At 44.6% G+C, this 27,412-nt stretch overlaps 1 protein-coding gene across 3 annotated transcripts; it reads right to left on the bottom strand.

Moving 5' to 3' along the window:
* Nucleotides 1–577: 577 nt before the first annotated feature.
* On the bottom strand, nucleotides 578–27,306 carry SPG21 (SPG21 abhydrolase domain containing, maspardin). 3 transcript variants are annotated; one of them, XM_088452872.1, is made up of 9 exons: nucleotides 27,166–27,306; nucleotides 12,547–12,635; nucleotides 9,267–9,428; nucleotides 8,943–9,023; nucleotides 8,222–8,367; nucleotides 7,429–7,537; nucleotides 6,857–6,964; nucleotides 4,386–4,526; nucleotides 578–2,068 (listed from the first exon to the last, which is right to left on the bottom strand). In XM_088452872.1, exons 1-9 carry the CDS (start codon nucleotides 27,224–27,226, stop codon nucleotides 1,934–1,936), a joined length of 1,032 nt encoding a protein of 343 aa, XP_088308998.1. In that variant the 5' UTR covers nucleotides 27,227–27,306; the 3' UTR covers nucleotides 578–1,933. The 3 variants fall into 3 exon arrangements, with proteins under 3 accessions (XP_088308998.1, XP_088308999.1, XP_088309000.1); XM_088452873.1 differs by having other exon boundaries at nucleotides 27,045–27,252; XM_088452874.1 differs by lacking the exon at nucleotides 27,166–27,306 and adding an exon at nucleotides 26,958–27,044.
* Between the last annotated feature and the right edge of the window lie 106 nt (nucleotides 27,307–27,412).

A 27,412-nucleotide genomic window follows, 5' to 3' on the forward strand; every position in this document is an offset into this window, starting at 1 on the left:
AACCAGATATTTATATTCTGTAACCTTTCTCAGCAGAACACTGTATAAATGGAACCACATCAAACAGTAAATGGGTGTAGAAACAATGAAATTGTCTCACAATGTGATGTTACCATGTTGTTGATGAGGAGGTGATTGATAAATCTGTGTAGAGGACTGTACAGTATTTATGGATTCAGAGAAGCAAGCGGGACATTATTTTAATGTTGCCCCTTATGAACTCTAAATAGATGCCACTTTCTGCCTAAACATAACACCATTGTAAAAAGATTCAGGGACAGAGATCGGCATTCTGGGGCTGATCAACTGTTGAACTACAAATCTCTCCAGCTGGTTGGGACTTCTAGTTCACCAAGTGCTGGCGAGCCACAGTTTTTCTCTTTGCTGTAGTTGAAAAACGCCCATTGCCTACTAGACTCAATCAGTGGGGAATTAGTAGAAATCAGGAAAGCGCACATAGGACACGTGTACCAGTAACCACAGCTTTCTGTTCTATATACAAGACCAAGAGAAACCTCAGGGAATGAACCTTCAGAAAAGGTGAAAGTCAAGATGAAGAGAGCACACGTTCATTACATGATTTTCATTACATTGTTTTATTCAAAACTATCAAATAAATCAGACTATCAAAAGTTTTACACAGAATCCTACTTTTAAATGTTTCCAAAGTAAGATTAAAAGATGATATGGAAATGACAGCACTGCTGGGAGCTCAGTATCATGGATTATAGGGAAATTGGCACTTTGAAATAGTAGAGAGAATGATGGGAAGGGGAGAATCATCACATACTACAAATCAATCACATACAACAAAACAACTTCATAATAAACAATTAAACTATGTACAACTGCGCTCGGAATACAATGGAGAAAGAAATAAGGCACTGGACCTGTATGGTATTTCTGTACATGTCCTACAGATTTTTTTCTAATATAGGACACTGCATGTTACACACTAGCAGTGCTTTTATATAATATATTACAACATTCGCTGCTAGGGATTAATCCTGATGAAACATGTGATAACCATCTGCTCTTGCTACGATATGCTCGTCATGTGGCTAAAATACCCAATTTAAACACCAGTGGAAATCCACTCTTGTAAATGCCATTCTCCTATATATACACACCAGATAAGGGGGTGGTGCCAACCCCCAAACAGCCCTGCCCTTAGCCATGTCAATCCATAAGCTCACAATAGACTTCTTTGGACAGTGCTTCCCAGCCTCCAGTAAGTGTTCATCATGACATGGGGAAGGTTAGGATAAGAAAGCCCAAATGTGTGTTTGTATTTATAAGCGGTAAAGAGGTTTCAGAACCACCATGAAATGGTAAAAAACTCCTAGGCAATCCATGATGGTACAGCTTCCATTGCAGACGTGGCATTATAACACTTGAACTGGTTGATGGTTCCAACACAAATAACCTTATTATTTGCAACTACTGGCTATCGCTCTCCTTCCACTTTCATATCATGAGCCCCTAAGGTAGTCAAGATATTGTTTAAATGTGATTACTGTTAACAGATCCATCCCTGATCAGTCACCATGACCAGAACACAGGGATTTATGTTCATCTCTGTTCCCAAACCGCGGCCATATACAGAAGGGGAGAAAGCCTGAGCCAGTTCCAGAACTCGCAACCTGCTAGCGACAGAAAGTGCTTCCGTGTGGGAGAGTTTTTCATACAAGTCCACTACAGACTAATTCACTATTGTGGTTTGGCAGTCAGAGTGAGTAGCAGCAATAGAGAATATGCCCAGCAAGGAAAGGTCCTAGAGATTGCAAAGTGGTATAGGTGTTAATTAGGTTTTTGTTTTTTTTGTATATAGAAAGGGTCTCCAAACAAATCTTTCCTTGAAATACACAGTAGCACAAATGCTGGGTGGCTTGCCTGCTAGCAGACATGAGAGTGCACAGGCCACTTCTGGAGCTCAGGGTAAGGTTTCAGTTTCAGTAGGCTCTGGACTAGGCTGAAGGCTGCCTTTCTGTACCTCGAGTTCCTCTGCACTGACCATAGCAGGGTCTATGGCCGCATGCCTGGTGCCATGAAACTGACGCAGGTGAATCTGAAATCAAAACAAATAAAAACTAGTCCATGTCTAAATGACCATTCAAAGACCCTAAATATGTATCATAACTTGTATATAAGAAAAAAAATTAGAGTGCACATTAATCAATTCTTTTATATTGACCTATTATTAGCTATCTATTGGTACTAAATTCAAGCAGCTGTAAAATTTGTAGCCTGCCATAAAAATACAAATAAAAAAAACAAATTACAATGCTGCAAACCACATGAAAGTAATAGCAATACAAATATTTATATACACTTGAAACATATCTCAATAAAAGGGATCCAAGGGAAAAATAAAAAAAAATAAAATTGGCAGCAACAAGTATAAACAAACAAACAAAAACAGTCCTGACACACACTTGAAGAAAAAAAAAAAAAAAGAGACTGAATCCCTGGCAGCCAGTAGGGTATGGAATGGGTGAAGTTTGAACTTTTGCAGGTAAGTGACTATAATCCTGCCACTGCACTCAGATATATATATCTATCTATCTATCTATATCCATGTACTCTATATATCTGTATCCATTGTCCCCCGTGAATGTATGAGAAACCATTTGAAGACTTGGGTTAGTTTGCTAAATTGGGACTGAGCAAATGGGTGCTCATGTTTGAAGGACGGCAAGAGAGTAGGGTGGGACGCTCCGTTTAGTAGTTTACGTTATAGATTGGCAACAGAACTACATGTATAAATGAAGCTCCTTGCCAGTATTCTTTATCTTTTCTAAATATTGGCAGTTATTTTGCCCTCCCAATTCTAAAAGACTGGCAGCGCAATTTATCTGGTTGGGTAGGAGACCGGGTACTGTGCAATCACCAGAAAGAAGGGGGAACACGACCTATATAATTTACATAAATATTATGTAGCTTCATACCTGGCCCAGGTGGTCTTCTGTCACTATTCATGACATACACAAATCTGGACAGACTTCGAGGCTGACCTGATCATTTTTTCTCTCTGTACAAATATTCTGTCTTAAATCCAGAGACAGACTCGCCTTCAGCTTTACTACCCCCTACCCCTTAGACGGTGCCCGTTATGCAGTGCCCCACGAAGTGCCCAATATATAACATCCCTTATACAGTGCCGTCAGTAGTGCCCCTTATGCAATGCTCAATATACAGTGCTCCCAGTAGTCTCTTATGCAGTGCCCAATATATAGTGCCCCTTATATTGTGCCCATTATGCAATAACAAATATACAGTGCCCCCAGTAATGCCCCTTATATAGTGACCCCCTATGCTGTGCCCAATATACATTGCCCCCAGTAGTAGTGCCTTTTACACATAAAACACGTAGACACACACAGACAAAATTCTACTTGGCTAAATCCCCGCTCCTCCAGTCCCGCTCGGCACTATGGGAGAGACTTCATGACGTCTCTCCCTTCACCCACTGCGGGAGCCGGAAGACAGAGCTCATGAGTGAGCTCCAGCCCGGCTCCGGCCCTGGGTGCAGCAGCCAATGAGAGTCTTGTTGGTGTGCTTGTTACTGTGTAGTGCGGACCGCACTACACACTAACCACTGACCTGGATGCCCCCCCTGTGCACCACCGGTGCGACGGTGCCCAGGGCACGTACCCAGCCCGACCTCCCTTAGTTACGCCATTGGTCGGGATTGTTCCAGTATCAAGAGTTACTAGTGTGAGATTCAGAACCTCATCAGCCAATCAGCAGCTTTTAGCACCCCCATACATTAGTTGCCGATTTTCCCGATGCAGTTCGTGGCTCGATAGATATATGGAGCCTGTTTTATTTTTTCCAGTTGGCTGCACTCATAAATAGAATAGTGACGATCCACAGTTTTGAATTAATTAGTAACATTATGCACCAGCGCCCTTACACATTCCAAATCATCTGCGTCTTCCCATATATCAAGATTGTTATTGCAATTTATAGCATGTGTCTCAAAACGCATGGTTACCCCCTCAGTGCGATTTCCTGTGACAAAGCTCTGGGTTTTTGCACTGTAGAAACAAAACTCACAATTGAGCACATGGTGGCGATAGAAACCAAATTAGAATGTTATGCAGCTGTTCATTGACAGCACCAAATAAGCTCAATCATGTGGGACCATGTTTAATAAGGAAAAACATTTGTGTTTTTTTTCCCCTGAATCCCTGGCAACACCGGGCTGAGCAGCTTATTTCTCTGCAAGAGGGCAACTTTCAGAAAGCTCTTCGGATTAGTTTACACTGCCAGATATAGCAACAATGGAACCAATTGTAGTTGGTGTGCGGAAATGTCAGGCTTCACGCTTAGAAAGCTATTGGCTTTATTTGCGCTATTGGACACAGGAAACCAGAACTTACTTGCACATAGAGATTGACTTCAGCACTCCTGCACAGGTAAGGGAAGTTACCCCCAGTTTTCAAGTGCGCTCTCCTAGCATTAGGGTACAGCTTGTACATCTCCTCCTTAGCATCTGTTGATAGAGCGCTCTGATCGAATACCTGTTCAAAGCAGAAACGTTACTGCAATGGATAATTGCACTTATTAAACACATACTGGAACAACTCGATTGTTGAGATCGGAGGTGCAGAAGTCGGAAGTATAAACTGTAAACAGTAAGAGACAGGCGTACAAAAGGTACAAGTGTAAAAATAGTGTTTGCATAAATATACAACATATTTATTGTTTGAAGTCGTCTCAAAATGAGATATAATAAAGAAGAATCACAAGACGAAGCTTGAATAAAAATTACAGGCAACAAGATTGTCACAAAACCATCTCAACTCTGGACAATAGCCTATAGGGACTTTGAGCATTGCTCCTACAGCATGGTCTATTGCCAAGGCCAGTTGAAGGCGGCTACATCTCTGTGTAAGTAGTGGGTCTCACACAAGTTTTTGAACTGCTATGACACCAGCACGACAACACCCACTACAGGGGGGGGGGGGGTTTAGTGGATCAGGGAATGAAAATAAATGTCGGGGGATAGTTGGTAAAACTGGTGCAAAGACAAAAAAAAAAAACGCAGTGAAAAACAGTTTACACTATAAGTACTTAATAGATAAACCTGTCTGTGTCCAAGATAGGTTACCATGGTTTATTAATGTTGCAGATAAAGTGATGTATACACAGAAATAGTGAGGGTTTGAAGTCAGGTAACAGTAAATGGGAAGAGTGGAAGATACAGTGCATCCGGAAAGTATTCACAACGCTTCCCTTTTTCCACATTTTGTTATGTTACAGCCTTATTTCAAAATTGAATAAATTCATTTTTGTACCCAAAATTCTACACACAATACTCCATAATGACAACATGTGAAAAGTTTTTTTGAGATTTTTGCAAATTTAATAAAAAAAAAAAAGCTAAGAAATCACATGTACATAAGTATTCACAGCCTTTGCTCAATACTTTGTTGATGCACCTTTGGCAGCATTTTCAGCCTCAAGTCTTTTTGAATATGATGCCACAAGCTTGGCACACCTATCTTTGGGCAGTTTCACCCATTCATCTTTGCAGCACCTCTCAAGCTCCATCAGGTTGGATGGGAAGCGTTGGTGCACAGACATTTTCAGATCTCTTCAGAGATGTTCAATCGGATTCAAGTCTGGGTTCTGGCTGGGCCACTCAAGGACAATCACAGAGTTGTCCTGAAGCCACACCTTTGATATCTTGGCTGTGTGCTTAGGGTCGATACCCCAGTCTGAGATCAAGAGCGCTCTGGAGTAGGTTTTCATCCTGGATGTCTCTGTACATTGCTGCATTCATCTTTCCCTCTATCCTGTCTAGTCTCCCAGTTCCTGGCGCTGAAAAACATCCCCACAGCATGATGCTGCCACCACCATGCTTCCCTGTAGGGATGGTATTGGCCTGGTGATGAGCAGTGCCTGGTTTCCTCCAAACATAACGCCTGGCATTCATGCCAAAGAGTTCAATCTTTGTCTCATCAGACCAGAGAATTTTGTTTCTCGTGGTCTGAGAGTTCTTCAGGTGCATTTTGGCAAACTCCAGGCGGGCTGCCATGTGCTTTTTACTAAGGAGTGGCTTCCGTCTGACCACTCTACCATACAGGCCTGATTGGAGGATTGCTGCAGAGATGGTTGTCCTTCTGGAAGGTTGTCCTCTCTCCACAGAGGAATGCTGTAGCTCTGACACAGTGACCATCGGGTTCTTGGTCACCTCCTTGACTAGGGCCCTTCTCCCCCGATCGCTCAGTTTAGACGGCCGTCCAACTCTAGTTAGAGTCCTGGTGGCTCCGAACTTCTTCCATTTATGGATGATGGAGGCCACTGTGCTCACTGGGACCTTCAAAGCAGCAGATATTTTTCTGTACCCTTCCCCAGATTTGTGCTTTCGAGTCAATCCTGTCTCGGAGGTCTAAGGACAATTCCTTGGAGTTCATGGTTGGTTTGTGCTCTGACATGCACTGTCAAGTGTGGGACCTTATATAGACAGGTGTATGCCTTTCAAAATCATGTCCAATCAACTGAATTTACCACAGGAAGACTCCAATTAAGCTGTAGGAACATCTCAAGGATAATCAGTGGAAACAGGATGCACGTGAACTCAATTTTGAGCTTCATGGCAAAGGCTGTGAATGCTTATGTACATGTGACTTAGTTTTTTTTTTTTATTCAATTTGCAAAAATCTCAAAAAAACATTTTACACGTTGTCATTATGGAGTATTGTGTGCAGAATTTTGAGGACAAAAATTAATTTATTCCATTTTGGAATAAGGAGTAACATTACAAAATGTGGAAAAAATGAAGCGCTGTGAATACTTTCCGGATGCACTGTATGGCGTAAGGAAAATACAGAGAAGGCGCACTCACATCCATAATGGTGACAGCGATGTCCTTGATTTTATGGGGTTCCACATAGGAGTTCTGGCAATTCAGGGTGAGACGAGATGCAAGCTCACTTTGATTCAGACTTTCCAGCTACAAGGAACAAACATCAAAGTCACTTACAGGCATTAGATTGGAAGACTGCACAAATGTTTTACCCAGAAACAAATATTCCCATAACAAACTAATTTGTTCTGACAATAAAACCTTCACTAACATAATCCACTGGCAATGAAATCGTGTACAATAACAGTGGAAAGATTTAGGTAGACATCTCTGATAGCACTGCATTCAGTGGGTCACACTGGGGAAACACTAGTGTTTGTGTCGTCTGTAAACTGTCCATTCATATGAAATTCAGAGTAGGGACACCACCACCACCATTGCCTATGACCTGGTAGCAAGGGCAAGGAGCTGAATCGAGAGGAACATTGGAACCCATGTAAGTTGCATTCAGTATCATCTAATAAATGTCTTTATTGGCCTTTAGTTTTAACAACTTTCCGGGCAAAACAAAAATAAGCTATTCAGGTAAGATTTACAGGAAGTCTTCCTACCCGGTCGACCATGAAATCAATGGCATCAGCCATGACCGGATCTACTGGGCCAGATGAGAAGTTTCCCAAAACGATCTTCTTGAGCATGAATGCAGGCATGAGCCAGAAGCTGCAAAACAGAAAGAAGTTAGAGCATCAGGTACTGCGACACCCATGACCAGCACACTAATGCTGGATACACACTTGGCGATATGTCTAACTTACAAACTGGCCGCTAAGGACGACAGATAGGTCTTCTGACCGATCAGTCATCATAGTGTGTTCCCAGCCTAACACTGGTACCCAGATAAACTACACTGGATAGTGAGACATTCAATAGATATAATAACAGCAAGGAACAGCTCTAGAATATTACACGTGTAGCAATTCCTAGGTTTCCCAGGACAGAGTAATCACTCATTTGGTTTACCTGCTGTGCTTCAGATAACCAGTTTGCATACCTCTCTGCACTACAGTCACCTAGGCAGAGCCTCAGAGATGACCATTTCATTAATCAATAAGACAACCAACACTGCCAGAATGACTTGCTCATGTGACTTTCTGCGTGTGGTGCAGCTGGCTTCCTGCGTAAGTACCATGTGTTAATAACAAGCAGTAATTTTTTCAAGGCAAAATCCAGCATTTTGGTTTGGAAAATATTGTCAAAATTCAAAATGCAAGGCAAAAAAGTTAAATTTAGCTTTAAAGACGCTTATCTTGAATCCCGAGTCGGGATTTCAACGGCCGCCGGTAAATGAACTAACAGAACATTGGAAGAACGCAACCCAAGCTGGGCCAAATGTTACACCCTCACCTGTTTGCTGTCCAGGTCTGGTTGAAGATGGAGGTGTCGCTGAAGGCATTACAAAGGATCAGGGACTGGACCCTAGGAGATTTGTGTGTGTACTCTGCAAACTTCTGGGCCAGAAAACCACCTAGAGATGCTCCAAACAAGTGGACCTACAAACATAGGAGACAAGGGGCTTTTGAGATTCCTGATTATATTGGTTCAGTTACTAGCAAACCATAAATAAGAATACTCCAGGCCAACTACTGCTATTACTAAAGTAATGGAATTCCCAGCATAGTGGAGTTATGTATGTACATTTAAATACCATTCATCCTCCCCCCTCACCTGTCCATCCAGAAAGACAAAGTGACAATAGGCAGACAGTGCGATCTCCATGTTTCTAGGTAAGTTACATTCAGATATCACACCCACTTTATTCAGTAGAACTGTGATGCAGTGTCAGGAGAGTTAACAATTTATTTTATTTTTAACAGTTTCTTATATAGCGCAGCAAATTCCATTGCGCTTTATACAATTTGAATCAACATTAACATTTTACTGGGTTGTAAAAGACAGACATACATACATACATACATACATACATACATACATACAAAAAAGACATAAATAAAGGTAAGAGGGCCCTGCTCGCAAGCTTACAATCTATAGGGATACTATATATTTAACTACTCCACAAGGACATGTGACTGTACATATATAAACATGGCACTGGGCCTCCTCTCACCTTATCCAGGTGCAAATCATCCAGAAGCTTTCGGAATCCATCGCAGAATTCCAGGTGATCCCAATAAACAGGATACTGAAGCTGAAAAAAGCAAGTGGGGAATTACTGTACAATATACATACCTAATGCAAGAGTATGGAGCGAAAAGCCCAATATGGAACTGAGCAAGGGTATGCTACAGACATTTGTTAGAGGTTTATGATACCCATGGATATATTGCTAAATAAAGTTGTTGAAAAAAACAAAAAGGTAAGAGGTTTGCTTTCTGGGATCAGCAGATGTCTGCGTAACAGGTGAGAGAAGCACCAAACGCCACCTACTCACTGCAATGACTCTGTAGCCCCAGGCGGTCAGTGCCAGGATTTGATGGAAGAAGATATCAGCTGTGCCGCTGACTGGTGGCAGGAATATGATGGGACAGCGCACACTACGAGGGCCAGCATCATACAGAGACCACACTTTACTATCATCATCGTCCACAATAATCTGAGGGGAACAAAAATAATGTAGAATTACTATAAATATGGCATAAACAAGAAAGGAAAACACAACGTAGCCATTTCTATGCCCTTTAAGTGGGCTTTTATACAGGCTCTAAGCCTAAGCATTAAGGATGAAGAGAACGTATGGACATAGGGAGCGACGCAGAGTAGAATGCAAGTCATTTGCAACTGTTCCCGCATTGTGCATATAGAACATAGGGCCCGATTCAGCTGTGGGATAGAGTAAGATAGAGTAAGTAACTGTGTACCTGGACAAACCATGCTGCAATGCAAGGGGTGCAAATACATATATTCATTTTACATGCAGGGTAAATACTGGCTGCTTTTGCATGTAGCCCACAAATACTGCACAGCTTTATTATTACACTGCAATTTAGATCTCAGGGTGGACACATGCCTCCCAAATCTTATTCTCTCTGCACATTTTATATCTACCCCACCTGCAGTGCAGCACCAAGATGATCAGTTACTTGCTCTATCTTACTCTATTCCCAAAGCTGAATCAGGCCCTTAATGCGTACGCCCACCTATTTGTCTGTAGTCGTATCTCTGTCTGCATCCCTGCGGCCTGACTGTCCTAATCTTAGTGCAAAAGATCAATATCAAAACAAGTGTAATTATGTACAACAAGGCATAGCCCACAATTACACGGACATACACTCTCTGAGCATTGCCTAAGTGCGAACGCGTCACTACAACCCAGTTACAGCACGTAAGCGGAGAGGGGATAGATTTGTGTACAGTTTGACATTTCCCAAACATGAATACACTTGGTTACAGTGCATAAAGTTCCCTCAAAAAGCCATACTAGATCAGTGGTTGGTAATAATGATATAAAATGTTCTCCTTTCCATGGATAGATTTGGGCCTATATATGCTATCATATGAATTTAAGGCCCAATTCAGCAAAGGACGCATTTGCTATCGCAGCTGCTAACAAGTTAGAAGGTGCGACAGCTGAAGTATGGTAATGCAGCAGGAGTCGTCATCGGATAAACTGCGATTCTATTGGCCAGCTAATTGACCCATGCGGTCATGCAAGCCAGCTGCCGCAGATTCACAAAAAAGGCTAGGAAAGCTCAGTTATCCAATGGAAATCCTGGCCTCGTCAAGACCTCCCCCCTTAACTGCGTGATGCACCTCCGTTTTGGGAAACAAAGGCAGTCGCCGCCCCCTCCCCACCCAGAAATGCCAGCAGACTGTCAATCACTGACAGTCTGCTACCGGAACTGTGCGCGAGACCACAGACCCATACTGCACATGTGCAGTAAGTGTCTGGCGCATGTGAGGATTCGCGAACATCGGGAATCTGCGTGATCCATTCAACTGAGCCCTCTACTGATTCAGGCCCTTAGATCAATAAGTAGATGTAACCTGAAATTTTGTTAGGTATAACCGGTTTGTTTTACCACTCTCATTGGTGCTGCAGGACTTTGTGGCACCGTAGGAATATAGGATAATAATAATGTACACCCTACCTGACATTTTGAACGATTGAGCAATAACGATATCGTTAAAAATATCGTCTAGTGTCTATGCTAAAAACTGCCAGCGATGCGCGCTCACGCTGTTTGTTTATGATAACCCCAGTCGGCCGTACATGCAGCCTAATCTGGGGTTATCGCGAGCATTGCCATGCTGCTGAATGCAGCATTGCTCCGCTACTTGACATACACTTGCCGATGCCAGCACCCCCGCCTAGTACGATATCGCCGCATACACACATCGTGTATGCAGCATTAGAAGTATTCGGATAATAAATATTAAGCTTAAACATCAAAGTTAATAGGTTAATGCAGTGGTTCCCAAACTCTCTTAGTTCAAGGTACCCTTAGGGTCTCCAGAATTTTTTCAAGGCATCCCGAAGCTAAAATAATCACCGAGCAGTCCCGTTTTTTTAAGTAGTTCGGTCCAAAATAAGTATTGAAAAAAGAAAGAAAAACTGAGGTATTCTTACCCATTGCCCCCTCCATGTCTCTTTAGTTGTGATCGTCAGCGCCGTTTGCGGCATCGCTCCTCATATCAAAACAGACACTTCCTGTCTGATCTCCCACAATGCACTGCGTTGTAAGACCCCATTCAGAAACCACACGATCCGCTGCCAGTTTCTTTACAGTGCCAGCTTCCCCCCGCTCATCGCAGCAACCCCCTCCCCCCCGCTCTGCCAACCCCTCCCCCACACGTGCAAAAATAAAATATTCTAAACAAAATGAAAATACTCTGGCCACCCTTCTTTAGGCCATCGGCTGCTGAGGGCACCCCAGTGACATCGCTGCTGCACCCCAGGGAGCAGCGGTGCCGCCCAGTTTGGGAACCACTGGGTTAATGAGACATGACTACTAACAAAATCCTAGAAAGCAGTTCAGCGACCAACCAATTCCTCCAGATTGCCTTTCCTGAAAGCATTGTATTTCACAGTTCCTGTATAACAGATGTCATTTATAGAGCACTGAAATAATACCCAATTGTAAAATCTCACACACATATAAGCATACATGTTATATATTATTTTTTACCTACATAAAACTCATGCTGTCATTGGCGACTTGCACCAGTTACTGAGAATAAATATTTCCTGAATCTGTAGTAGTTAAAAGTATCTACATCATGTGACATTAGTTCCTGACATAATATAATAAAGTTCCCACTTTCTCTCTGAAGCTGAAAGATCAGGTCTGTTTATAAAAACTGATATTAGTTTCCACTTTCTCTTCCTTTCTGCAGCTGAGTGTTAATATGAGAAATGATAATCTAGCCAGCTACCAATGGTCGGAAAGAAGGCGATGAAACTTTAACACAGTGCAGTTTTGTACAGACAAGTTTGGAATACCTGTACTTCAATGTAACTTTACAAGTCAAACCCATCTCAAATCCATGTTAATAAATAGATTAAAACAAGCGTTTGCAATATGTACTGTTTGTTACACGACAACCCCCCCATGTGTACATACCAGTCATTGGAACATCATAATTAGTTAATGGGATACTGCTACCAGATCACAAATCAATCACAGGATACTACCAGTTTCAGACTAACCATTTGCAAAATAAAGAGAGGGATAAAGGAGACATTTCCTGAAAGTCCCCTGCATAGTACAAACCTTCTTTAGTGGAACTGTGCTGCGAAACCAGTTGTAATCGGGGGAGATTTTGATGGCTCCCATGCTGCAGAGCAGAAGGGTCGGCAGAGCTGTGGGGAGGAGAGCAGGCATGTGATGAGTCAGTCTCAGGAGACACAGAGTGCAAACACTTACACACAATGCCTTCCTTTCTGTGATAAATATCTGCTCTACAGAGGGGATAGATTAGATAATGCAGGTACATTTCCACATAGAAACCAGGCATAGCGCACACCTTTAATCCAAGCCAAGGAGGTCAAACACATTGTACTGGGCTGGAACCTGCGATCAAATGCATCATCAGACAAGTGCACAAACTGCACAGAATTCAGGTTAGCAGAAACTCCCTAGGGTGAGCATTTATGCATGGGCCACTGATAATTTAGAAACCAATGTCCAAAATCCACAGCATTTTCCAGAAGGCACTTAAACGGTTAAAGTATCCTGTGCGTCACATGTTCTTTGGGTTGTGAAATGCTCAGCGTATCACCACATTGTTGTATACTGTATATATGATAAGGAATAACAATCATAAGACAGACATGGTGCCTGCAATGTGCAACTGAATTTAGCCTATCTTTGTATTTTTACAATGTGGAAATGTCAACTTTTTCTAAGTCTGTTACTCTGAAGGCCGTGAGCATTAACCTTTCCCTGTAATCCTCCCAGCACTGCCAATACAGCTATGCGGAACATAAATCTGTAGCCAAGTGAAGCTGGTCTCTTTTACTGGTCTCTCTCTACATATATATTGCAATAAAAGGCTGTTTATGGATAAACGGCTTTAAATTACAAGCTCACTCCATTCAGGCTTTCCTCTTTATTCTACGAGTATGTATAATCTGCAATGGGTTTCTTTTCAACTATTATAAAATGTTGCCATCTACACAGGGGCATATCTATAATGGGTGCAGGGTGTGCGGTACACACGGGCACCCGGGTTCAAGGGGGGCCCGCACCACGCAATCAGTATGATTTACCGCCGGACCCATGCCCGGCAGTTGGAATCCCGACAGCTGCATCCCGGCAGAGGAGGAAGTCCCGATTGTCTAAGGTAAGTATATACTAACCTATTTCTACCCCCTAACCCTCCCTTAAGAGTGCCTAATCCTTACCTTCCTCCCCCAGTGCCTAAACCTAACCCCCCCTTCCCCGCCGCCTAAACCCAAGTCCCCAAGGGGGTGCCTAACCCTAAGTCCCCCCCGGGGGTGCCTAACGCTAATCCCCCCTTCCCCTACCCTAAACCTAACCTCCCGAGGTTGTGCCTAACCTTAAGTCCCCCCCGGGAACCCTAAACCTAACCCACCCCCCCCCCTCGCGGCTATCAGCGCCCGGCGTCCCTCCGATCGGGATGCCGGGTGTCAGGCTCCCAGTGTATGTCTAATGACAGGCGTCGGCATATCGACGCCTGTCTTTAGACCCTTGCCAGGATATGACAGTCGGGAAGCTGGCTGTCGGGATTAGGTCCGCTGGCTTCCCGACTGCATACCTGCACCATACACCCATATTATGTAAAACTTACCTCTCCGAGGTCCTGCGTCGTGTCTCCCAGCGCTGCTCAAACGCCGGAAAATGGCCACGGTGGCCATTTTTCTAGTGTTTTGCGCATGCGCAGTGAGGAGTTCGCTGGGAAAATGGTGGCCGCGCCATTTCTCCGGGGATCTGCACATGCGCAATAGACTCTATTGATTCTGCGGTGGCCTGTCAGCCGAGTCAGAAGGCTTCCGGAGTGAGAGGAGGGGGCCCGTGACGGGGGATGCACACGGGCCCCCTCCTCTCTAAAAACGCCCCTGCATCTACACTGTAAATATATATCTATATAATAAGCAAGAAAGTGTGTGTGTGTGTCCCCTTTATGCATCGCCAGAGTTTTGCACCTAGCTCTAACAAATTTGGCAGGGTGGTGCAGTTTGACAAGGATTAGGTTTTTCCCTAGGCTCAAACTTTGTCCGGGCCACACACTGTCACACAATCCCATAAAACCGGGAGTGTCTTAAATTACACAGGTTCTGGAGCTGGCTTCATACACGCAGTGCCTAGCAGGCTCATGAGCAGCTCAGCACGCAATATATTCAAACTGTGAAAGCCAGCATAAGGGTCATTCCATGTGACTCGTGTTACATTTCATGTTAATTTTCATGTGAATACCGGCGCTGAAATCCACAGGTCAGGATCCCGGGACCAGTATCCTGACCACCGGCATCCTGAAGTATTGGGGTGTTAGGGGAGGATGGGGTTAGGGTTAGGCAGTAGGCGGAGGGTTAGGGTTATGGCACCGGGTAGGGAGCGTTAGGATTAGGGTACAGGGAGGTTAGGTTTAGGCACCGGGGATGGGGTGTTAGATTTAGGGTGCGGGGAGGGGGAGGGTAGGTTTAGGCACCGGGGAGGAAGGGTTAGAAAAATACTCACCACTACTACCTATGGGTGTCGGGATGCTGGTTGTCGGGCATTCCAACAGTCAGGATTTCATACCCAACCCTTTTAAATGCCCCACACACAAAAATGAAGTTGAAATTCAACATTTTTAAAATATTACAATATATGGGGTAGGTAATCATTATTAATGCTTAGAAGCAGAAAAAATATGTACACTCTTAGTAGTTAAATTTTATTTGTTTATATGCGTGACTCATGTTACAACAGAATGGACATAAGAAATGACGGGGCTATTTATTTAAACCTGCTCTCCTAATTAGTTTTACAATATGATTGTTATACTATACACTTATAAAAGACCATAAACTTATGATTGACACACAAACAAAAAACTGAATGTTACCAAAACTATACTTAAAATCAATTCTTACATGCGACTCATGTTACATTTCTGTTCCCAGTCTAAAGGAGCATACACACTAGATGATACACTCCCTGAGCGATATCGTCTAGTGTGTCCCTGGCAGGGTGTGCTCAATGTCGTTCATGACATTGAGCACACCTGCTGAACGATATCATTAACGATATCGTTCAGCACCCGGCTATCGTCAGGTTGGCCTGCATGTTTGCCCGATGAACGACAATGACGAACGACCCGCGGGAACGCGCATCGTCGTTATCATTCATCGTTTTCGTGTAAAAAATGGACGATATAGTGAACGACTGAACGATATCGTTATCGTTCAGTTGTCCACTTTATCGCCCAGTGTGTACGCACCTTTAGGGCTCTGATACAAATTACTCATACCTGTAGAATGCACACAAATTAATCAATGTTGGCCTGTTAATCTTCCTGATTAACTGTGACGATGTATAAAATATTTCATCTGGTGATGATGGCCATTTCCCGTTGCTGCCAGCTTGCTCCATTGTGCTCACTAAGTATTCACCATCTCTGATGTCCTTCATCTCCTCTGGTTAACTCCATCCATCATATCCAACAGAGAACGAGTCACCAACTTTAACTACATCATCTTAAGTCACTGTGATAGTCACATTAATATACTACGATCTTTTAGCAGCATAAATGTACTAAAATGTTAGCGGTTATTTGAAATTTTATATTCATGTATCATGTCCTAGATTTCATGGAATGACCCACAATCTTTGATCCTGGCAAAGCATAGCATACGGAGATTACAAAGAGCAGGGGAGATTGATCACAGCCACACAGTGCCACTGTGGGCGGGCCTCCTTCTGTCTGGGAACGAGACTCCAGTCATGGCATTCCACCCCTGATGGCAGCCATACTAAATATGGTCTGCAGAGTTGGTTGCAGTGACTTGATTATCGGGAAACTGCACATTCGACTGACCTGTACAGTGCATGTGCAGTACGGGTGTGCGATCCCGTATGCCGTCCCGGGAGCAGACTGTGCTGCCATTTCTGGGCAGGGAGGGGGCGGATGACGGTCTATGTTTCCAAAACGGAGGCGTGTTACCACCATTGGGGGGGGAATGGAGAGGCCAGGATCTTCCGGTCTGCGGTGGTCGACTTGCGTAACCCTATGGTTGCTCAGCCGGCCGAAGGGATCGTAGATGATCCGATGCTGCATCCTTGGACCCAGCTGCATTAAGAATATTAGAGCTACCGCTGCTGCTAACATGTTAGCAGCTGTGATAACATATCCGCCCGCAGCTGAATCACTCCCTCTGTTCTTTGGTGAATTCTGAAACTCAAGTGATTTTGGAAGCTATACTGATTTCTGTTCTGTCAGTCTGCTCCTGATATACCCCATTCCAAACGGTATGAGAATACGCCTGCCTGCACTGTCATTTACTCCTAATTTGCATAGCTTTGCAGATTATAGGTGAGGACAATGTAAAAAAAGTTAAGGCTGCAGGTGTACTTCAGGGTCCAGTCTTCAACCCGGGCAACGCCGGGTATCCCAGCTTGTATACTGTATTGTGTGTGTGTGTGTGTAAGCTTGCACTCACAGCAATATCCAACTGCAGGGGTGCTCCTGTAGAAATATAGCAGGACAGCGTAAATCCATGTGTTCATACAAACATAATCCACCAAACCGGGCACTCACCAGGCTTCCGGCAGTTCTATTTGTAGGCGGAATGAGCGCCGTCTACCCGGTCAGTCGAAGTGCTTGGCGACCACTGAGATTTTGTTACCAGTGGGCGCTTGGCTCCTTTACTACAGCGGCAGCCGGAGGTTGAAGCTCACACCTGAGTTCTGCCTTCCAGCTCCCGCAGTGGTTGAAGGGAGAGACGTCATGACATCTCTCCCATAGTTCCGAGGAGCAGTTAGACTGGACGGCAGCGGACGCAGGAGCGTGGCTTAAGGCAATTATTGTGTTTTTTTTTGTATAAGGGGCACTACCACTGGGGGCATTGCATAAGGAGCACCACTACTGTGGGCTCTGCATAAGGGGCACCACTACAGTGGGCAATATGTGTGAGGGGCTGTACTAATGTGGGCATTATGTGTATTAGGGGCACTACCACTGGGGGCATTGTGTATAAGGAGCACTAATGTGTGTCATAACATGAATAAAGGACACTACTATGAGGGGTGATGTGAATCAGGGGCACTATGGACCTGATTCAGATCTGCTCGCTAGCAAGCGACCGCTCGTTGCAGACCATGTACGTGCGATCGGAATGTGCTCGCTCGCCCTGCAAAGACAGCCCAGTGGAATGAGTGACAGGAGAGGCCGTTTGTGGGTGGTAACAGGGGCAGGTCACTAGTAACTGGGGAGTGGAGTAGCGGACGCAGGCGTGCCAGAGTGTTTTCAAGCCATTTCTGGGGAGTGCATATTTAACAGGCAGCGTCATAGTACACGTCACCTGGTTGAATAATACACTTAAGTGCTCACAGTGCTTGCGGTAGGGTACAGTCAACCGCAAGCGCTACGGTCAGTTCCGAAGGAACCCGATGTACCGATGGTTGTATATACTTCCTGGAGATGATGTACGCAGCTAAAGACAAGCTGGTGGGCGTCTGTAAACACAAAGTGCTTCTGCCTTGCCGTGCGAGTGGCTGCTTTGACATCACTTAGCTGAATTTCCATACGCTGGGAGCAAGCGGCCGCATCTAGCAAGCGGGTCTGAATCAGGTCCTATGTGCGGTGTAATGTGAATAAGATTGTGCTACTGTGTGGCGTATTTTGAATTGGGGATACTATTGTGTGACCGCGCCCCTTTCTTTTGAGACCACGCCCCTTTTTGCGGCATACACTGTCCCTTTATTGAAAAAGCGCACGAGGCTCAAAAAGTTCCACTATGTCTCTACTGTCACCAGTGCTCCTAATACTGACAATTACACCATCACCCTTCATTACCCCGAACAAACACACACTTCCCTATATTGTATCTTAGGAGGATTCCCTTTTAAAATGCTATCAAGTGTAAGCTAAATATAAAGAAATGAAATATCATGCAAGCTGTGGAGATTATTTAAACAGGAAGCTTATGACAGAAGTAATACACAGAGAGCGTGTGGGACACAAGTGTATAATAAAGCAGATTATAAAACTTTGAAAGTCAGGAAAAGAGGAGTTACCAACATAGCTAAAAACACCTAACAGCCCGGGAGGGAGCTTCTGTAGCTATTCAGTTCAACGCAATGTTTGGTTGGGCTAAAAAAATTTCTTCCCGCATCCTCCTGGGATGCAACGAAAAGTCAGACAAAAGTGCCGGCCGTGCGGCTGTTTTCTGGCTTAGGGCGTCGCTAACAGCCGTGCGACCAGCACGTTAGTCGGAGAATGCCGGTGCGCACTATTAAATATCCAGGTTAAGTCGTGAAAACCAGCATTCTCCGACTTAACAGTGCGCTGAATTGAATAGCTCCGGGAGCTCACTCCCAGTGCTATTCAACGTCGTATTGAATTGAATTGCGGCCAATGAGAGATTATTCAAGTTATTTATATCACTTTTACACCGCCAGCAATAACTCGGGTTATTTCGTGTGAATGTGCAACAACCCAGGCTATTGTGCAGTTTGAAAGGGCCCAGTTGAAATAACCTGGCATTTCAACCCGGTAACAAGCATGGTTGAGCACAGGTTCAACCCGGTTTGCAGTACAGAGTGAACGGGTAAACCCAGGTCAATGCGACACGGGACCTGGTCACGGCATCGGAAAAAATGGCGTTTGGAGATGAACTCATCTCCAAGCACCGGCTCGGTACGTGGTGGAGAGGACGTCATCGACCTGGCAATAAGCCGGGCCGGGCCGCTAGTCTGAAAGGGGTAGCACCCGGTATGGACCAGTGTACAAAATCCCGGATGCGACCCGGGTTTGCAATGTGAAAGGGGTATTACACAGCACCTATATACAGTATTACACAGCACTCAGAGAATATTAAGTCATTCACATCCATCCCTGTTTCTAAGGAGCTTACATATATTCCCAACCATAAGAACACACACTGAAGATTAATATTGGGAGAAAACCCAAACAAACACAAGGAGAACATACAAACTCCACAAACACATAAGGCCCTGGTCAGAAACTAACCCATGACCACAGTGTAGCCTTTTATGGTCTAGCCCAGCCTTTTAGAAAGAGTTTATGAGTTAAATAATCTTGAGTCATTTTAAGGAAGTTCAGGAGCATGAAAAACAGCAAATTGTTAGAAAATCTATGTTCTAACGGGGTATGTAGTCAGGAAGTCGGCGGTTGAAATACCGTCCGCCAGCTTCCCGACAGTGACAGCCCAGCATGGGACTAATGATAGGCGTCTAAATACCGACGCCTATCGTTAGCCCCATGCCGATATCCCGATGCCCGGCATACCGATCGTAGGTAAGCCGGGCGTCGGGAGCCGATAACTGCGCTGGGGGTTAGGGTCTCCCAGGGAGACTTAGGGTTAGGCACCCTCCCCGGGAGGGCTAGGCTAGGGGTAATTACTATGGAAGGAAAACCTGGATTATTACCTACATGTATAAGATGCTGTGAAATGCAGGACAGCAAAATATTGGAAGCAATCTAAACTACCTCATATCCAAACTGTTAAAATCAGAATTTGATTTATAGCCTCAGTGGAAAATATAACGTCTCTGAAGTGAGAAAGACAAATGTAATCAGATTTAGTAACCAAGGCTTGCATATAACTCAGGGGACAGCACCGCTCTGTAACAGTGGGTTCGAGCAACAGGTTTTTGACTTTGGAACTGATGCAGAATGAGTAACACTGATTGGCAGAGCATATCCTGCGGGAATTTACAATACACATGCCCAGAACAGTAGGTGCGCGCATATGCACACATGCAAATGTATACAATTCTGCACCTAGATCAGGGATGGGGAACCTCAGGCCTGGGGGCCATATAAGGCCCGCAGAATCATTTGGTCTGGCCCTTGGAGCTTTTATCTGCTAGCCTCACCTGGCTAGCAGGTTGCCTAGAATGGCACCCTGCAGCCAGAATCTATGCAACAGTGCCGCCTGGAGCGTCCTTAGGATGTCCTTACAGCTCCCCGCAACATCCTTAGGATGCTTCGGGCATTGCTGTAATCACCGGCAATTGTGACCCCACCCCTGTATGATGTCACACAGAGGGGGCGTGGCCTGCACCCGGTCCGTGAATAATGTTGTATATATCAAAATGGCCCTAAGCAGAAAAAAAAAAAGGTTCCCCACCCCTGACCTAGATAGACGGCACAGGGCTGGGTAGGGGTTACTCTAATGTAGGCCAATTACAGTATGGTCATGTTTGCACAATTGCAAAAAACAAAAACATATATACACACACATGGGAAAGCCATATTATTTGTGGATGGCCAGGAACAAATAGTGCCACTAACCACTACCACCATCTACCAACAAACCACTTGTTATTGCTGTTTGTGAACACTATTGTAACAGTGGTTGGTACTTTCTTTGTCACCTGGGCATTATGTAAGCATGGTTAAGCAAATTTTTATATGTCTAAGTTGGACACCCCAAATGGTGAGTTGTTTAATTTGTATTAGGGAGATTTTTGTAGTATAATTGATGCCTAATAGACATGCTTTACAACCTCTGCATATGGATGAAAATATGCTAGTATTATCAAGTGTTATCAAGTGTTTCAAACATAACGTGCCCTCTTTTTGTGGCCAACTCTGCATAAGCCCCATTATCGCTAATCCTTTAATGACAATTAGCCTGGTCTCTGTTACACAAGTTCAAGGAAAATTCACACTGGGTAAATAAGTGGTGCCTTACTACTGGACAGTCAGAAGTACCAATCATACAACATTTAAATATAAAAACACATAAAATATAAATGCTAAATAAATACAGCTAAGATTGGCAAAAGGATATGCAGACACGAGATCAAGAGCCATATTCAATAAGGGGTCACGTGGGATACAATTAAAGTGGGCTGAGCAGAAACCAGCTCTGATACACATCCGCAGAGCCAACGGAAGCCGTTTCGGCTAACAGCTAATTGAATCCGGCCCAAAGTTTTGAGAGCTTACCGTCTTTATAGGTCACATATATATTAGGCGAGTGATAGTTTCTTTAACACTATGCAGTTTTAATATTCACATACAGAAAGATCACTAGGTTCCCCCTCCTCCATGATCACACTATTTCAACAGAGACCAGAAGTGGAGTTTTGCCTCCCTTATGGAAGACATTGACTCCATGCCATGTACAGTAAGTACTGGTCACACTGCCAGGATGTAGTCAGCATACCAGCGCCGGAATCCCGACAGCGTCGTGTTCACGGCTGCAGTATCTCCACCGCCAGCATCCCAAAGGTAAGTATCGACGGTTAGGGGAGGGTTAGTGGTCAGGCAGTAGGGTTAGGTTTAGGGTGCAGAGAGGTTAGGGTAGGCACCAGGGTTAGGGTAGGAGTTAGGGTTAGTAGTAGTATACTTACCTACCGCTGTCGGGATTTCATAGTTGAGATGCAGCTGTCGGTATTCTGACCAGCGTTATCCCGACCACCGGGACCTCATACCCAGCCCCACATACTCTATTAAGTGACTTTACAATGGTGCTTTTCAATTTTTTAGATCACTATATTGAACTAGCACACAGCAAAATTATTGTCATGTTTCCATTATATGCAATGCTGTTATAGCAATTCCTTCCCCATATCTTTTGGCACCATCACAAATGAAGAATCTACTCTTTTCTTCCTACGCTACTACCTCTCCCCTTGTTGTTATACCCTCACAAATCCCCTGATCCCTGTCTCCTGTGCTTATCCCAACCTTAATGAATATCTGTACTGTATCTCTGTAGTCGCAGCTTTCCAATTTATTCACAAACACAGAGATTACTCCGATTCTAAAAAAAACCCCACAATCCTGATCCTAACTCTCTCTCAAAATACCGTCCCATCTTTCAGCTCCCTTGTTCCTCCAAGCTGCTTGACAGGTTTGCCTCACACACCTTATCAGACCTACTTCAGTTCAGCTTTCATTCCCAACACTCCACTGATTAAGATGGTGAAAGGTTTGATCACCACTAAGTCTAAAGGCAAAAGCTCACTGCGATAGTATGCTAAGCCATTGTGATCGCAATGCAATCTCGTTACAACACAAGGACGCCCACCTTATCTTACCACACATCCATAATGTTTAGCAGGACTGCAAAACCATCGGTACAATAGAGTACCATCGCAGGCTCACGCACACTTACACAAGCTCTGACCTTACTCAGAAATTGCTAACTTCATTGCACGCTGAGTACACAAGCTGCGTAGACCATCGCAGTGGATAATTTATGCACGCCTCTGCAACGCTGTCCAAACACATTGGCACACCTGCGTTTCGCTAACCACAAGGGAATGCAACGTTTGGGCGTTGATACTGCCGGGCAGTGGATACTGCAACGGGGCGGGGGGACCTTGTCTAATCACAGTGCAGGGGCGGTGTCAGACTGGAGGGCAAAGATCCCTCCCCCTTTATAAAAGCACAGGCGCACTGTTAAGGCGGAAACAGTTGATTGAAGAGAGTAGATCTGCATCCACTCTCTCCGTGTTGGAGCTGAAAAAAAAAAAAATGAACGGGCTGTTAAAAAAAACTGATTTAAAACATTTTATTATTGCGAAGGCCCCCACCCAGCTACTTCTTGATGCCACCTGGCTGAAATTTTTTTCTGGGGAGAACACTGGGAGTAATACAAAGGCTCAGGGCCTGATTCAGAGTTGGGAATACAGAGAGCGATAGCACTTAATTGTGTACCTGGACAAACCATGTTGCAATGCAAGGGGTGTAAATACATAAAAATTTTTTTGCATGTAGGGTAAATACTGGCTGCTTTTACATGTAGCCCACAAATGCTGCACAGCTTTATTATTACTCTACAATGTAGATGTCAGTTTGGACACCTCCCTCCCAAATCTAAATCTCTCTGCACATTTTTAAATCTGCCCCTCCTGCAGTGCAGCATGGTTTCACCAAGATGATCAGTTGAGAGAGAGAGATCTCTATTCCCAAATCTGAATCAGGCCCTATGTCCTGGGCCTTCTGCTTATTTCTATCTGTACTAGTTCTCTTGGAAAGCTAATAAGCTAATTTGGATTTCATTATCATCTGTATGTGGGTGATACCCATATTTACTTATCCCCTCCAGACCCCTCACACTCTGTAATGGCCCATGCCATGGACTGTCTTTCTGCTATTTCATTTTGCATGTCCTTTCGCCACCTCCATACTGGGGGTGAGTGCAGCACTCCCAGCCTCCTCCTGGCACTAAATGGGCGCCGCATTCATTCACCGCTGCTCTGCTATGCAGAACAGCGGTGCACAGTGTCCCCCAATCTCCTGACCGCGGACGGTACACTGCAGGACACAGGTGGGACAGCGGGACAGTGCCCTATAAGTGGGACTGTGCCACTGAAATCAGGACAGTTGGGAAGTATGCTGACATCTCTATCTTTGCTGATAACACAACAAAACCCTAACCACCCTACCAATGTGTCATCCTTGACTTGGAACAGTCCTTCGCTGCCCACATTCCATCTGTTTCCAAATCCAGTCACACACAATGGGCTCGATCCAATTCAACGCGAATTGAATAGCGCTGGGAAGGAGCTCACGGAGATATTCAATTCAGTGCGCTATTTTGTTGGAGAGTGCCGACTCTCGCGGCCCTCGCGCCTTAAACATGGTGTTTAGTCGCGAAAACTGCCATTCTCCGACTAGACTGACCGGCGCAATGCTGTTTCCGCGCCGCTAAAGGCAAAAAACAGCATCGCGTCTGTAGTTTTGTCGGATTTCTGCTCGCACCCCAGGAGGGATGCAGGAAGAAATCCATAGTCGGGGGTTAACAACGAGCTTAATTGAATAGCTCCGGGAGCTCCTTCCCGGCGCTATTTATTTTGCGTTGAATTGAATCGAGCCCTAAGAAATATTTCCAGAACACATTTCACACAATATACTGCAAAAACTAATTAATGAACTCATTATCTCCCACATTGACTATTATTATTATCATTTATTTATATGGCGCCACAAATGTTCCGCAGCGCCTTACAAAGCACATAAACAAGTTGTAGACAAGCGACTTACAGAACAATACAATACAGGACCAGGACATGGTCCTGGTCCTGGACTATTGCAATAACCTCCCTACTGGTCTTCCCCATAGCTTACTTTCACCCCTACAATCTGTTTTGCGTGCACAGTAGACGTTTCTCTAGCTCCCAAGCATTCCATAAAAATTTTTTAAAAAAATCAACCTCTTCAGACAAGCTTAACAAATTCCAGAACCACCCACTAAACTACCTAATTACTTGCCCTCCAGTTCAAACAAACGGTGCAGGTGTTCTTTCCATACTCAAAAAACTGTCAGACCCCGGATTACCAACACTGCTGGATCATTCAGCCCACCAACCACTTTTTTTAGCTTGCAACCTGGCTGGATTGTGCAATATGTAACACTAAGCTGGCCATACACCAGACAAACTTTCCTCCAACCATCCAACTAGTTGGTTGGTTGGAATGGAAATCCGGTAATGTATGGGAACAAATGACAATCAGCCATTTGCTCCCAAACACCGGAAAACGGATGAAAGCTGTTGTTCAGACAGATGTAACCAACTTGCCTGAACGATCTTTTTCGTGTTTTCTGGTGTTTGGAAGCAAAGTTGCTGATTGTCATTTGCTCTAATGCATTATTGGATTTTCATGCAAAAGCAGCCAAAATATAGCCTGCATGGGGCGGTATTCAATTAGCTTTGCATCCGCGGAAAAGTTTCGCCTGCCAGACTTTCCACCAACATTGCATGCTTTTGAAGCGGAAACTTATCGTGCGCTATTCAATTCCAAAACAGGCAAAAACTGCAAGTGGCGAATTCAGAACAGGCGGAAAAAAGAGGCGAAATGATCGCCAAAAACTACGCGAAAATGGCTTTTCGCTTCTAATTGAATACGGCCCATGGTTTGTTACAGAAACAAAGTTACTTTTTTTTTTTAATTTTTACTTCCAACTCAGAATCAGCCTCTTATACCCCTTTTCCACCTAAATTCCGGGTCTGACCCGGAGTTGGAACAAAGTTCCTATCCGGATCAGACCCGGAATTTTGCCGGCGCTGACTCAGGATATTCCCGAGTCAGCGCCGCTCACACCGCAGTCGGGTCTGCATAGACCCGGCTTTTGCGGAGTGAAAGTGGACGCTTGGAGATGACGTCATCTACAAGCGCCACTGAAGCCGGACCAATCGGCCGGCTAGCAGCGCACTCCAGGTCTTCGTGACCCGGAGTGCGCTGTTCCCATAGCAGGGTTTCACGGGCTACGCCCGTGTTAAACCCTGCTAGTTACCTGGGTTTGATTGCCGGGTCACTCGACCAGGCGATCCAACCCTCTGCCCTTTTACACCAGGGAGCTGCCCGGGTTAACCCTTCAAAAACCCGGGTTTTAGCTCCGGTGTAAAAGGGGTATTAGGCCACTGTATCAAATTCCTATTTCCCTTTAGATTGTAAGCAGGGCCCTCTTACCTCTCTGTCTGCTAATACTCAATCTTGTTTTACTACTGTGTTCCCAATTGTCAAGTGCAATGTAAAATGCTGGCGCTATAAAAACAAATGTTAATAAAGAAAATATGTCCCATGTACCTATTATTAGCGCATGGATTTCGTAGTAAAACACACAAGTACAATTCACTCTGCACGATGTACAGATGTTGGTGCATTACACGGCTGCCTTTTCATCTAAAACATATAAGTATAAAAGTATGAAGGGATAGGGTCAGACATGACACAGTAGGCCATGTTTAGTGGGAACATTATTATTTGCATAAGACATGCAATTCTTAAGGCCCCCATACATCAGCAATTGATTTCAGATATCGTGCAATTTGCAATCGATTGTGTAGAAAAATGTTTCCCTTTTTCAATCGATTGCAGAATTGCCACAATCGATTGAAATAGGGAAAGATTTTTCTACACAATCGATTGCAAATTGCACGATAGCTGCAATCAATTGCTGATGTATGGGAGGGAGCCTTTAGTCCCATCCGCCTAATTGCTCATATTAAAAGGGTGTAAACTGACAATTAATTCACTTAATAGGTGTGTGCTTTTGCTCATCAGCGAAACCATAACAAAACATTGTAATTACATAGATACAGTAGGTGTTACACCATATAAAATGGCATTCTACACACATAATTGACAACGTTAAAATACTCTCCTTTTGAGAAAGACACGTATCTTTAAAATTGAGGACTGCCTCAGGAATTAGAAACTTTTAACAGTTAAGTACATAAATGTCCCCAGTGATTGACTGTAAAGTGCAGTCACATGTAGCCTTACAGAGACAGGTGAGATCACTTCCCAGGGTTGTGTAGCTGTAGGCTCCCTGTGCCTCATTGTTTACCCACTATCACTTAATGTGCAGCACACTGAGGACACCCCAGTGCATGTATCAGACATCACACTGCTCCAGCAGCATCCTCTGCATCCTGCAGCACAGAGCTCCCTGCTATAGCCCCCCACCAGCCCCTGCAGCACAGAGCTCCCTGCTATAGCCCCCCACCAGCCCCTGCAGCACATTAGTAATTACCTCCTCCCAGTGACCACCACTCCACTGCTCAAGTCTCTCCTCAGCTAGCAGTGATGCTGCCCACACACACCCCCACCTCACTGTCACCTGCTTCCGGGTTCTGTCATGTGACGCCTCCTCACGTGCTCCAACCCAATGCTATACCGTGTTGCCTGACGTTACATACAGCGGGCCTATGGCTTTTCCATGTAGCATGTAGGTGACATACATGTCATGTGCTGTGTACCAGGATCCCTGCCACCCTCGACCAGTGCACCTGAATCTCTCATGTGTATGAGACTATATTTCCCAGCATGCTCTGCCAGAGACTCCCATCATGCTTAGAGCTCATGTGAAGCTGTCACAACGCTAACACGTGGTCAATGGAATTCGGGGTCAAGGGGGTGAGTGGTGACGTCATGTTAGCAGGCCGCCATGTTTGCTACTGGCTAATACCTGTTGACATTCAGCAGTTC

The sequence above is a fragment of the Taudactylus pleione genome, unplaced genomic scaffold (assembly GCF_031769625.1).
Source record: "Taudactylus pleione unplaced genomic scaffold, aTauple2 ptg000556l, whole genome shotgun sequence".
Taxonomy (NCBI): Eukaryota; Metazoa; Chordata; class Amphibia; order Anura; family Myobatrachidae; genus Taudactylus; species Taudactylus pleione.

Bases quoted from the DNA above. Each gene is read 5' to 3' on its own strand.
- SPG21 (XM_088452872.1), bottom strand. From the start codon at position 27,226: ATGAGAGATTCAGGTGCACTGGTCGAGGGTGGCAGGGATCCTGGTACA. The intron at 7,538-8,221 runs GTGAGGGTGTAA...TCTGTTTTGCAG, and splicing joins CAGACCTGGACAGCAAACAG to CTTCTGGCTCATGCCTGCAT. The intron at 4,527-6,856 runs GTGAGTGCGCCT...TGCTTTGAACAG, and splicing joins TCGCTGTCACCATTATGGAT to GTATTCGATCAGAGCGCTCT.